This window comes from Silene latifolia, chromosome Y, assembly GCF_048544455.1.
Source record: "Silene latifolia isolate original U9 population chromosome Y, ASM4854445v1, whole genome shotgun sequence".
Taxonomy (NCBI): Eukaryota; Viridiplantae; Streptophyta; class Magnoliopsida; order Caryophyllales; family Caryophyllaceae; genus Silene; species Silene latifolia.
The window spans coordinates 281,436,791-281,450,254 of NC_133538.1; the positions used below are offsets into that span (position 1 = coordinate 281,436,791).

The following is a 13,464-nucleotide window of genomic DNA, read 5'->3' on the forward strand; positions in this document are numbered from 1 at the left end:
TATTAGAATTATCTGTAAAAATATATTTTTAAGTTAACCAAAAAGTCCAACTATGTTGAATCATTGATGAAAAAAAAATTCATGGATGGTATAGTTGATTGATGAATTATAAGTGCTTTTACCGTAAAAAAATTGACATTCAATAGTACTTATAACATCAAGTGATTTAGTTATAATATGTACTTTGCTTTTTCATTGTCGCGGGCACAATTGGTTTTTAAGTTAATAAAAAACGCTCTCTTTGTAAACATGGTGCAGCTCACCAAAATAATCCTTAATAACGGAGACAGACTTTTATGAGTCTTGTAAATTATTTTAACCTACAACAACTACGTAAAACTGAATGATATTACGTAAAACAACAATTATCATAATTATATATAGTGTGTTCAAAGAAAATGTTAGATCTCTTAAACATAATTTTACCTTGATTATATATCTACAATTAAGAGTATTTGCTCCTTATAAACTTCTCGCAGCATCAAATCCAAACTGAATTCTAACAGAATTATTGGTCTCTAAACAACAATCAAAAATACCTGTGATTCTATTGCATAGAATGCACGGGGTAACATCATTTATTAGTTTTATGACATCATTTAAAATCGTTGAGTTACCAAGTTAGTATTTTATGGCAACGCTGAAACGTTGGTTTACTTTACCATGGTCTGGTAATAGAAAACTATTAAATTTTTAACAAAAAGTCAAACCATACTGAAAATGAGAGCAAACAAAATTTCGGGAGTTGATTTAGATGAGAAGTGATTAATCATCAGTTCCCCTCACAAAAGCGCAACAAAAATGTTGTATTGACTATATCAGTTGTATAACATTCACAGATATAATTGGGGTTGTAGAGTTATTATTCTTATAATCTCACGTTTCATCGGTTTTTAACAGAAATAGCTATTTACAATTAAAACTACCTGTCCTTATAAGCGTCATACAAAATATATAATACGACACACAATTTGATAAATTTGTGAAAACTTCTTTGTAAATAATGTCCTTCGTTTGGCCTTGATACATTTGGTCTCTATCACGATGAGAACCTTAATCCCTTGGATGACGTTATTCTTGACGCTTCTACGTAAAGGTGGTCATTACTAAAAACTGGTTTCAGCACATAAATTCCAACATGATTAAGTGAATGTCCCCGACTCTTATTTATTGTCTAGCGTAGCATAGCCTCAATGTATATTGTCTCCGCTTAAGAACGAAAGGAATATTTGTGTTCGGGGAAGTCATTCCTATATGCTCGGTTTAGTACCTTTTGCCAACTTTGGAACCCATAATTACCTTCCTTTCTATTTCGAATTTCCCAAGACGATTAATAATAAGACAATGTCTCTTTAGAAAGACCTCTTACAGAGTTGATGTTCCTCAACAACAGAACCGACATACCACACTTTGTAGAATATACCATTATGAGTTATGTTAAAAAATTCATCATGTATACTCTCTTCCCTTCTTAATGAACATCTTTCCCATTGCTTCTCAAGAGTCAAACGTCGTTTATAACTTTGACCAATAATATGTCAAATATCATGGTCAAACTAATGTATTGACGACTCTGCAAAAACAATACATAGGATCATTGCGAAGAGGATGACGTACATTTAGTGTGAAATTCCTAAAAGATAATGAATTGCTCCCAAAGTCTAACGGGACTAAAATACTCTACCAAGTCTCGAATAATAGAAAAAAAAGCGACTCCTAAAAACAAGGATGTCATACAGGCGAGGAGACAGGATGAAGGTAGGCTTTCTCATACCCATATTAATTAGAAAAATTATATGCCTTTAGTTGTCACAAGTAAAAAATTTCAAAACCATAGATCAACTTGTGTAGATCTTGAATTAGTTTGTTCCATATAAATGTTATATTATCGCTTACTCTATAGTTTTCAAATATTTCTGATATTTTATTTACCCATGCCTAGCTAACATCCATGGTTGACATGACTTAAAATTTAGTTTGAGTCTGAAACTTTATTTATATTTGCTGCATCCAAGACAAAAGATATATAATTGGATGGACAATTGTGATAGATTTTCCTTTTGATCAAATTTGTTTTTTCTTATTGTAGAGTTAATAATTTTCTTATATGGAACACTTATTTTGAACCAATTATTTATTTATTCTATTTCTCATGATTATGATATATACGTACTTTGTGTTACAATGTCTCATTGCTAATATTAATTCTGAACCAATAGCTATTCATTTTATTAATCAAGTTTATAAAATTAAAAATGGAACATGAGATTAACTTTTAACAACAGGTTCAAAAGTAAGTAAACATGGGCAAAAAAAAAAAAATAGAAAAAGAAATTAATTTGATATTATGAAGGTCGAGAGATCATGAAATTAAAAATCTCATATTTAGATTCTGTTTCGAAAAAAAATAAGCTTAAATTTATCTGACCAAAATTTCATTTATCTTCTTTGTTGTAAGTATTTGGTGGATAAATTATTTACCAAAATAAGCGAAGCATGTGAGAAATAAGCTACATGTATTTTTTTTAATACTTCAATTTATAATATTAAATATGGAGTACTTACTATGTCCTTTTATGCCATATTATAAAAAAAACTATCTTTCCGGTTAGTTTAAAAAGCAGTTTTTATTTAATCGGTTAACTGATCGTCTCCGAATTTTCAGTTATCTTTTAAGCTTGTTTTTTAAGTTTCAGTTAATTTTTATAATGAAATATGAGATATAGTATATGAATAATGTGTATGACATTAATATACCATATAATTAGTTACATAGTGTATTTTGAGTATTTAGCACCTACTAATGCGTGAGTCTAGAACCGATCATTGATTCATCATATGAATAACACTATGAGTTATTCCATTGTTACACAAAAGCTTTGAGTTGTTTAAACCCTCAAATTCTACTTCAGTTTTTCTCGGTTTCATTCCTCCATCTAATGATCTCCACATTCTTATAGAAAGTAAATTAGTTAAACAAAAATAGTAACATATATAGATTAGTAAAATGTTTTATGTATTGATAACTTGAGTGTATATGGAGGCATCATTTATGTTTATGATTTCTATACACACACTCCAATGATGCGAGAATACACTACATCATCTTAACATAACACTTTAATAAAATAAATTCATCTTTTATCCGTCAGCTTCTTGAATTTTGATGCGAGAATACAAAATAAAAATGTATGAGACTGTAAGTGGGGGAAAATAAATACGATAACTTGAACTATTATTATGAATTTCTATTATCTGTTTGATAATTTTATATTTATATTAGGATAATTTTATTAAAATATATTTGATCTACTCATATTAGGATAATTTTATTAAAATTTGTTTTAAATACTAAGAAATATACTTTTATTAGGATAACTTTATTTATTTTAATTTTTTTTCGAAATCTACTCTTGTTAGGATTTCTAAAAAAGTTGGACTCTCTAATATCGCTCGAAAAGTTTCTGCTTTATATATATATGTATTGATTATAATGTAAGTTGAAACGTTGGGGTTATCAAAGTGTTGTTTGGCCGGGCTTTTAAAAGTGTTTTTCCAGTTAATAAGCAGAAGCTAGACCGAACAATTAATTTTGAAGAATTTAAAACAATTTTTTTAGGATGTTTGGATTGAAGGAATTCGAGAGAAAAGAAAGGGAGGGAGAGTAGGGGATTGCAAATCCCTTATTCGGATAGCAAATGAAGGTGGAGGGAAATGGAGGGAGAGAGATTTGGAGAAATTCATTTTCCCTCCCCCAGGCAAATCAAAATATCTCCATAATAGGCAAGATTTTGGAAGGAAATGGTATCCAAACACCCACATCTCATATGCCCTCCCCTTCCCTTGCCTCACTGTCTTTTCCCTCCTTCCCCTCCCCTCCATTTCCCTCCACTTTCACCATCCAAACACACTCTTAAGCCCAAAAGACAATTTTGAGAGCCAAAAGTAGAAACACCAATTTGGCGTTTCTAGCTTTTACTTTTATTTTATAAATTTTTAATCCATAAATGACAATTTGTATGTTGTAAACGTGTCAAAAAAATATTAATATTTATTAATTCATATTTTTTCATTCTCTACAAATCAAGGCCCGTCTTAATATACTTTCCAACAATAAATTTCATTTTTCATCCGCTTACGTAAAAAATGTTGTTGAGAAGTCATTTTTTGTAAAATATTAGGCCAAACACCAACAATTTTATCAAAAAGTATCTTATTAAAAAAACACTCATTTTTAAAAGCAAAAACAGTTTTCCTACAGCGAGGCCAAACATGCCCCTCTGAAAGAATTATGTAAAGAAACCAACAAATCACATAATAACGAAGAATAAAAAGAGCAGAAACAAAAGAGTCGAAGCAAATAATAGGTCATAGAAATGTAGAGCACTTTAAAGATCATGTCGATTTTTATTCAAGAATAAACATAATAAAGGCGATTCCATCCCAACACCAAAATCAAAATGCAGACATAAAGTAATAGTTTAATATTCCATAGACAACTGAAACCGCCTGAGGCAAACAAAAACACACTCCAATTTATTGTATGTTTGTATATATCATTGGCAACTAGAAGAGATTATCCCGCGACTTTCCTGACGAAATTTCTAGAAGGCTGGATCACCGGAGACTGCCATAAACATATTGGAATGTCCATGCCATCCTCCAGCCTTCATAGGCGCTTGCCTGCCACTACCCACACTCATGTTTGACAACCTCTCCGCTGTTTCAGTCACGCCACGTGTCATCCTCCCTGAATAATTACAGGCAGCGTATAACACTATAAGATGAGAACACAAGCAACAATTGAGGCTTCAAACATGTGATTGAGAATAGGCGCTAAACTTATATAGTTATATGTGAACACAAAAATTACTCACTCCAATTCATTGATAAGTATAAAAACCCCCAATGGTTTTTTAGTGAGGAGAGAATTCTCAAACAAGCTGTGCATAACTTGAATAATAATTGTAAATAAAACATTTATGATCGGGCAAGTCTTAATCATTATTGGCTGTAAGGGTAGGCATTATTGGCTGCATTAATGGTACATTTATGATCGAGCTTAGGCCACAATGACCAATTCAAGATTATCCCTTAACCAAGGTTGAACACCATCGATGAGACCCTCTCATAAAAGATTCACTGTAAAATATGACTGCACTTACATGGGCTATTCATAGCTGGTGGTCGATACTTGGGTTGCTCAGCGGAGCTCTTTATAGATTTGTCATTCTTGTTCATATCCTTGTCATCCATATCCAGTTTTCGTTGCACACCAGCACCAAAGGCCACATGGGGTTTTCGATAGGTGTCCTTTGGGTTGGGAAGACTTACAGGGCCAGAATACCTCCTTATGGATTTCTGCTCGATAAATCCCTTGGTTTCTGTAGGCGGCGGTGTTCTATTGATAGTTGCCCTTGTCCGAAGGGATGGAGGTACATAGAAACATTTCTGCATAATTTGTAATCATCAATCAGTCTGTGTTTTTGATTAAGGGACTCTTGGTAACATAGACCACAATTCAACATTATTCGTAATAAAAAATTTCAGCAATTTGTGTTTTATTCTTCTGAAATGCATATAGATAAAGCCAAGAACAGTCACTAACTGAATAATAAATTACCTGGAAGAAGGGATGTTGAAAAACCTCAGAAGATGTCGGCCTTCTGAATGGGTCCCATGAACACAGAGTCTGAGAAAATGCAATAGAATTTCAGTGACAGATGTTGCTATACGCGCCAGGCCGCCAGCCAATGACTGGAGTAGGGAGCAGAAATAAAATCAGCTTACCGTTATAAGGTTAATTGCATCTTCACTTGCTGAGGGCATAAAAGTTGAAAGATGTGCCCCAGGAAGCTGAAATACAAACAGCCAGGATAAGAATCATAAAATAAATGCAAAATTTCAGTGGCAGATGCATTTGCTAGCACACGAGTGACAAGAATAGATCCGTCTTAACTCGTAGCCCAGTTCTGCTTGCCTAATTTGGCCCGTAAAGTAAAAGTTGACATCATAATAAGGCTGCCTGAGCAACAGTCGGTTCATGGAAAGATTTTTAAGGAAAAAAACATATTAAGGTCGAAGAAGAGAGAGAAGAGAACAGGAAAGAGACAAATGTCCTCCAAGTAGCAAGGTTGAAGAATAACAACATGGTAGCACAGTACCCCAGCAGCCCAGCCAAACAATATTGCAACGTACAAAGAAACAGAATCTAGCACAAAAACAATTGGGAAATTCTACATGGTAACCCTGAGTTTTTTCGATTTCTATGTGGTACCCTCTCTTTTTCCGAAAACATCAGTGGTAACCCTTAATTCTTTTACTTATTCTACACCGTAACCTAAATTGTATTTCCCGTTATGTTTTCCGTTAGTTCTAAATTTTCTATCAGTCTACCTGGTTCAGCCAACAATATTCATCTTCCAAATTCAATTTTTATTTTTTAAACTGTATATTTTTTTTTTCTCTCCCATTCTCAGATTTTTCATCCCTGATCCAATTTCGTCTCTCACTTCTTACATAATCCTTCATCTTTCCTAGACTCTAAAATAGTGAAATCAGAATTTCATAAAATCTCTTATTTATAAACAAAATCAAACAAGAGACTAAATAAGAAGTGAAAGTGATCGGTGAACGGGCCAAAATCATCTCTTTTTTGGCAATTTCATTGTTGTAATTTAACCAATTCGTGAAAAATAATATGAAATTTAAGGTATTAGGGAATTTTAGGGTAGGTTAGAGGTTGGTCAAATGGGAAATTAATAAGGTGGATAGTCGTGCAAGGTAGGTTTAATAAACAAAATCATGGATGAAATTAAATTAGATTCTGATTTCCCCTTTTTGTACAAGACTAATTAAAAGATAGAGAAGGTGGGAGATAATATGGGAGGGAAGAAATTGAAAAATTGTTGAAGCATATGAGAAAAATAAATATTTGGATGAATAATATGGAAATATGAGCAAAGATAAGAAGATATGGATGAAGAAGATCGAAGATCAATGGTAATTGGTAAAGAAGATGAAGATTGTAGATTGAACAAGATAAAATTTATAGCCATTAGTTTTAACGGAAAACTTAACGGAAAATACAAGTTGTTCATGGTATAGAATTAAGGACAAGAACTTAGGGGCACTATTGATGTTTTTTGGAGAAAGAAGGGGTACCATGTAGAAATCGAAAAAACTCAGGGTTACCCTGTAGAATTTCCCAAAATAATTCTAAACGATTCCCGTGAGGGAATTGATGTGCAGACAAGAGAGGAGATTAAATATTCAAAAATCCAAAGAACTAGTACTACAAAGTCAAGAAACCTTTTTCGCTGAAAGATGAAAAGACAAATTTCTAAATAAACTAAACAACATCTAGAAATCGTTTTGGCACAGAAACTAAGGCCTACGCCGCCCCACATACATTCAACCTAACTAAATTAACTGACCTGTGGGAGCTGGAAGTTCATTGCTCTCGCAAGCTGACACCCATGGGGCCAAGTGCTCTCTGTTGGAGTTCCAATAACACTGCAGATCTTGTATATCTCATCTGCTTCACTACAAATGCATTCATAGAAAAATCACAAGTACATCAATACTAGATATACATCCACATACTACCAATTTATTAAATTTAAAGAGATTGGAATGTCAAAGATTAAGTTTATACTTTAGACCAGGGAAAAGAGGACGGAGGGCAAACATTTCTGCCATTATGGCACCCATAGCCCACATATCTGTAATTGAAAGTCAGATGTCAGATGTCAGTACGTGCAATAATAGTTCAACCACACAACGACAGTCTCACTCCACTTACCAACAGCGGAAGTATATGTGGGTGACTGAAGCAGAACCTCAGGAGCCCGATACCTGACAAGGAACCATAACTTAGTTATTAACCTATTCATAATACATCAACCTACAAGAATGAGGATACACATTTCAGCTACTAAGAGAAGAATCTATACCAGCGAGTTGAAACATATTCGGTATAAGGTGGAGCTGAAGTTATTTCTCGAGCAAGACCAAAATCTGCTATCTTGATGACATCTTTTGAGACCAGAAGATTCTCTATTCATTAAACCAGTAAGCAAACAAATTAATTTAGAAGGATAATAGTGAAAAATTGGATAAAAAAGAGCATGGAGTAAACTAGGTGATGAAACCAAGAAAACGTAAAGTATTTAGCTTTAAAATGTGATGGAATGCAAAATGATCCACAAAACTGTTTGCCCTTATATTAATATTAAGGGATTTTCTCATGTGTACCCTCAACTATTCCTCTTCGGTTTGAAAAACAAAAATTATAGTTTTTTGAACTCGTAGTCAAGAGGTATGGCCGGTCAAAGTTTTTACGGGATAAACTTTGACCGATGAGAACTCACGGTTAAGAGTTCCGAAAACGGTGATTTTTTTATTTTTTTCAAATTTATAGTCTTTACGAGATCTTTGGTATGGGAAAAAATTAACGTTTTCAAAACTTGTAGCCAAGAATAGTCAAAGTTTTTTTTTTCCAAAAAAGAAGGGTATAAGTGAAAATGAAATAGTTGAGGGGTACACATGAGAAAATCTCTATTATTAAATAGCCCTTTGGTCGGAGCAGTTGCATCATGGTCATAGCAAAATAGCCTCTACATATTTCCAACAAACATAATAATGTATCACAGTATTACACATATCATTTTTATACATTTCCTGGTTTCATTTGTACATTACACAGGCTGTGGTATTGAAGAGACACCCAACCCAAAAATTTCTAGAGACAAAAAAATAAACTCCATAACACTTGCCAAATGAAACAGTGAACATTAAGCAATAAAGCAGCAGAGATGATCCAGCCATGTAATTATGGTTCCAAATTGTTTCAGAAGATACCTGGTTTAAGATCACGATGGAAATACCCGCGCTGATGCATGTAGGCAAGGCCTTGAAAAACTTCAAAGCACCAATTTCTGACTTCAGCTTCAGAAAAGGGCCTTCCCTTACTTTTCATAAGCTGGTACAAATTGCACTCCTGGAGACACATTGCAAGGACTCCTATAAGCAAACTAAACTACCAGCATAACCAAACAAACAAAAGGTGAAAGTTTATTACCATATATTCAAACACAAAATATAAGATGTCATGTTCTCTAATAACTTCCTTCAACTTCACGATTTTAGGATGGTTCATCTTCTTCAATGACTGGAACAAAAGCAGTAAAACCTCAGCCCTTTCAAAATGATAAGAAAAATTAATAAAAGAACTATTAAAATATTGATGAAATTACTCCCAGACCTTTACTTCTCTTAAATTTATGCATTCTTCCCAGGAATAGTATTTCTTCTTCATCTTTTTTATGGCGACCTATGAAGAAAAATATTGGCAGCAGATTAGTCAACAAACCAAAAAAATATCTTATATAACCAAAACAGGATGAAACTCACCACTTCGCCAGTTTGTTTATTTATAGCCCTCCAAACACACCCAAAAGTTCCATCACCAACTTCTTTAATAAGCTTATACCTGTTTCATCCAGGGCTTTCATTAATCATCAAAAGTCACGACAAACAACAACATTCACATGCCAAGCACAATTGTTGAATAGACTCACCTCTCCATTAGTGAGTCTGAATACACAGGCACCTGCTCCTTATTCAAACAGATTGATAGATTGCTAACTCGAGACACATATGCGATGGAGATGAAAAATGTCCGTAAATAAACTAATTGAAAAAAAAATGGTATATCCTGGCTGGCCCGGCTGAAGATGCCTGTCAGATTTCTATCACAGAAAACACATGCAACAACCTGTACCCGGCTAAGTTTGAGAACCTACTTACAGAACAGTACCCAATGGTTAATAGGATAGGCTTATCCAGAGGAGCTCTAAGAAGCAAGGACATCTCTTAGTGGAAAATTGAATTAAGCCTCCTATCTTCTTGATCATTAAGAAAAATTTGGGCACTAGGTGCTGTTGACAAAAGAAACAAGTGGAAAATTCCCAAGATTGAAGAACCTCCAATAAAGAACTTCCCGAAATAAAACAGTGCAGAAATGGAAATAATTTGATTGATATCGAACTTGCTCCATAGCTTAATAGTGCAAGATGTGCAATTTAAGAATACTGGAATCTGCAAAGTACAAGAGGGAACGCTTAGTCATCTGAATAATCTTAGCGAGAAGTTCTTAATAAAATGCATCAAAAAAGTACATTGCCTTCACATGTACAATTGAGTGTACCACTTTAAAGTCATGTCCAATCCCTTTATACGGAAAACAGTTTGTCAAGAATGGTTCTAGGAAATGGAATATATAGTGTCTGTGCAACTACGTATCCCCATGGAAAGAAAAATGTATTATTTAAAACATAATTATACATAACATTAATGTTTCTGAAAAAGTGACGCCCGTGACATAAGACTGTTAAGAAACCACAAAAGCAAAGATTATGCAAGGTTGATAAACTTCTGAATTTTGTTTATGCAACATCAAAATCTTCCCGATTATATAGATATTGTCTCCCCTTGCATAAAGATCATTGTACGCAATGTCTAAATATATAACGGCAATCCAAGAAAAAAATTGCTAGGTCAGTCATCAAACCATCAGAAAGAGTATCACAACTGCAACCTTATAAACCAACTTCATGATTTGGAAAAAGATGCTAATATTTTGATTATTAGAAAAAGGTTAGGAGCCTTGAGCACAGATCAAGCAAAGACAACAATCAAGAAGACAAAATCAGAATATTCCTCTAGTGTACGTACTATTCCAAATTACATTTCCTGTTCAACTTTATCTTAGAAATCACATCACTACTCCTGCTGTCTCTCAAGTAAAAAACAGATAATCCTAATCTTTGGTTATACAGCAGTCTTCCAACAGGCTAAAATAACACAAAAAACACATGGCTGTTACCAAATAACTTATCTGGATCAATAGCCAGACAGCCAGACAGTCGCTGCAAAAATAAAAATCAATGCTAGCCTCTTTTTATCAATTGCCTGGTAGCCAATGATACTAGCAGTTTTTCCAGAAAACATAAGCCGGAACTCATGGCAATCTCGAGATATCACAGAAATCAGAAACCCCAATACAACTTCAGTACTTCAGATGCAAGGATCTTAAGAGTATCCCCTCTATTCCATTTATACAATACAAGTCAAACTTCACACTATCGTTTAACATTGACCAACTCAACATTCAAACTTCATGAGAAGAATTGGCCAACCAGTCAACCAAAATGGAAATTTGTATAAAATGATACCATACAATGTTCTAACAATGCGGGGCAAAGAAAACAAGTCTAGTTTAAGTGTTTAACATAAAAGTAAAACACACATGTTCTATGGAAAAGTTGGAGAACTAGTTACTAGTCCAAAGAGACAACCATCAACAAATCGAGTAAATCAGTTTTCTCGTATACGAAGATTAAGAAGACAATTAGGCCTTGTTTGGATATCAAAATAGGAGGGAACGGGAGGGGAGGGAGAAGGATGGAAGGGAAAAGGAGGGAGGAGTTGATTGGATACAATCCCCCCCAAATCTTTCCTATATTGGAGAGATTTTGATTTCCCTTGGAGGAAGGAAAATGAATTCCTCCAAATCCCTCTCCCTCCATTTCCCTCTCCCCTTATTTGCTAACCAAACAAGGGATTTCAAATTCCCTACTCCCCCTCCCTTTCCATTCCCTCTAAATCCCTCCATCCAAACACACCCTTAGGCCTTGTTTGGATAGGAAAAAGGAGGGAAAGAGAGGGGAGGGGAAAGGAGGGAAGAGAAAGGAAGGGGAGGGAGAAAGGAGGAGGTGATTTTCCTTCCAAATATTGCCTATGTTGGTGGGAAATAATTTGCCTTGTAGGACCCTCCCCTCCAAATCCCTATACCTTCATTTTGCTAACCAAACAATAGATTTCTCATCCTTCCAATTCCCTCCCCTCCCTTTCCCTCCAAATCCCTCAATTCAAACACACCTTCAATTTTAGAAGAAGACCTGCCAATAAAAAATCATCCAGAAGTCACAACCAAACAAACAACTCAACCTTCCAGGGGGCCAGAATCGCTAAATTGTAGATACTGTTATTAACTGAAACTCCAAACAGCACCTTCAAGTAATTCAATGAATGCGCAGAGTGCAAAATTGTAACAATAGATGCTGACTGAAAATAGGAAAGCGAATTCATTGAGAGACAAATCATAATCATAATCATGATTGAACAGATATCAACTTCTTCATTATATCAAAGACAAGATATTTTAGCTGAAAAATAGTCCGAATTAAGACTGGGCCAAAATACATAATCAATCAATTCAAACAACGTAATGCAAATACCGCAAAGCACAATTTATAAAATCTCGGTGAATTTCAAACAGCTAACCTTAACTAAAGATCAATAAAACGCATCATAACGTATTGAATCAAACCAATTCAAAATATACGTAATAATTATACCAAAATTCAATCAATTCTTACAACATAATGCAAATATCAATAGAGACTCTGCAAATCAAAATTAACAAAATCTCCGTGAATTTCAAATACCTAACCCTATCTACAGATCAACATCACACATCGATGGTAACGAACCGAAACAAATCAAATTATAACAAAATTCTATAATCAATCATATAACACCAAAAATTCAATCCGAATTGTAAACAAAAGTGATGAAATCTAAAAAGAAAAGGAGAGAGAAAGATACCAGAAAGGTAAAAGGTAAAAAACCACCTCCCAAGGAGAGGAAGGGATAAGGCGGACTCCAGAGCACTACCTCTTTCTCTCTCTATATCTTTCCTTCTTCTCTTCTACTATCTTCTTCTTCTCTCTCTAGTCTAACAATAATAAGAACAGGTGGTTATTCGGTGGCTTTAGCAGATATTTTGGACCGTAGAAATATTTGTATAAGACCATCCCAAGCAAGGTCAATTGCTTGGTCATGACCTTGCTTAGTCATGATTAATGGGGTAATTAAGGTACTTAATTGGTGACCAAAATTGTTAATTTGTGACCAAAGGTCAATTTGTGACCAAACTTGGTCACTTTGGTCACAAATTGACCACTTATGTGACCTCCTATGTGTCTAAATTTGATTGGTGAAACAATAAAAAAATAATAAAAAAAGTATATAATATGATAGTGGGGTATGATTGGGAATGTTGTGAAGTGGAAAATGATTGGGTTAATGACCTAGGTCGCGACCTTCTACTTGGGAGGGTGAAAATAGGTCAAGGTTAATAAGGTGAAATTAAGAGTAAAATCGGGTCGTGACCTAGTTAGCGTGACCACTGCTTGGGGATGGTCTAAATTGTACGATGACGATCCAATGGGTTTGGTGTGGGTTGCTCACCCATTCCTTAACCATGAGGTTTTTGGCTAGCTGTTTATCTTTTTGTGAAAGCACCCGCGGCGAGAGGATTATACACTGGGTTTACACCAAAAAAAACGATGATGTTATAAATTAAATAATTTTCATATCCTTTTACGTTATTTTATA

General features: G+C 34.3%; 1 protein-coding gene across 1 annotated transcript; it reads right to left on the reverse strand.

Annotated features, from left to right (window-relative positions):
* Nucleotides 1-4,378: 4,378 nt before the first annotated feature.
* LOC141633745 (cyclin-dependent kinase F-4-like) lies at nucleotides 4,379-12,922 on the reverse strand. Its single transcript, XM_074446164.1, has 14 exons — nucleotides 12,673-12,922; nucleotides 9,582-10,101; nucleotides 9,415-9,493; nucleotides 9,266-9,334; nucleotides 9,083-9,172; nucleotides 8,863-9,001; nucleotides 7,956-8,058; nucleotides 7,805-7,857; nucleotides 7,658-7,724; nucleotides 7,437-7,545; nucleotides 5,791-5,856; nucleotides 5,624-5,692; nucleotides 5,166-5,451; nucleotides 4,379-4,750 (listed from the first exon to the last, which is right to left on the reverse strand). The coding sequence occupies exons 2-14, from the start codon at nucleotides 9,587-9,589 to the stop codon at nucleotides 4,605-4,607; spliced, it is 1,284 nt and encodes a 427-aa protein (XP_074302265.1). The 5' UTR covers nucleotides 9,590-10,101; nucleotides 12,673-12,922; the 3' UTR covers nucleotides 4,379-4,604.
* Between the last annotated feature and the right edge of the window lie 542 nt (nucleotides 12,923-13,464).

Excerpts from the sequence above, each read along its gene's own strand:
- LOC141633745 (XM_074446164.1), bottom strand. Across the intron at positions 9,002-9,082 it reads ATTTTGTGTTTGAATATATG|GAGTGCAATTTGTACCAGCT; the intron begins GTAATAAACTTT and ends ATGTGTCTCCAG. Across the intron at positions 8,059-8,862 it reads CCATCGTGATCTTAAACCAG|AGAATCTTCTGGTCTCAAAA; the intron begins GTATCTTCTGAA and ends TTTAATGAATAG.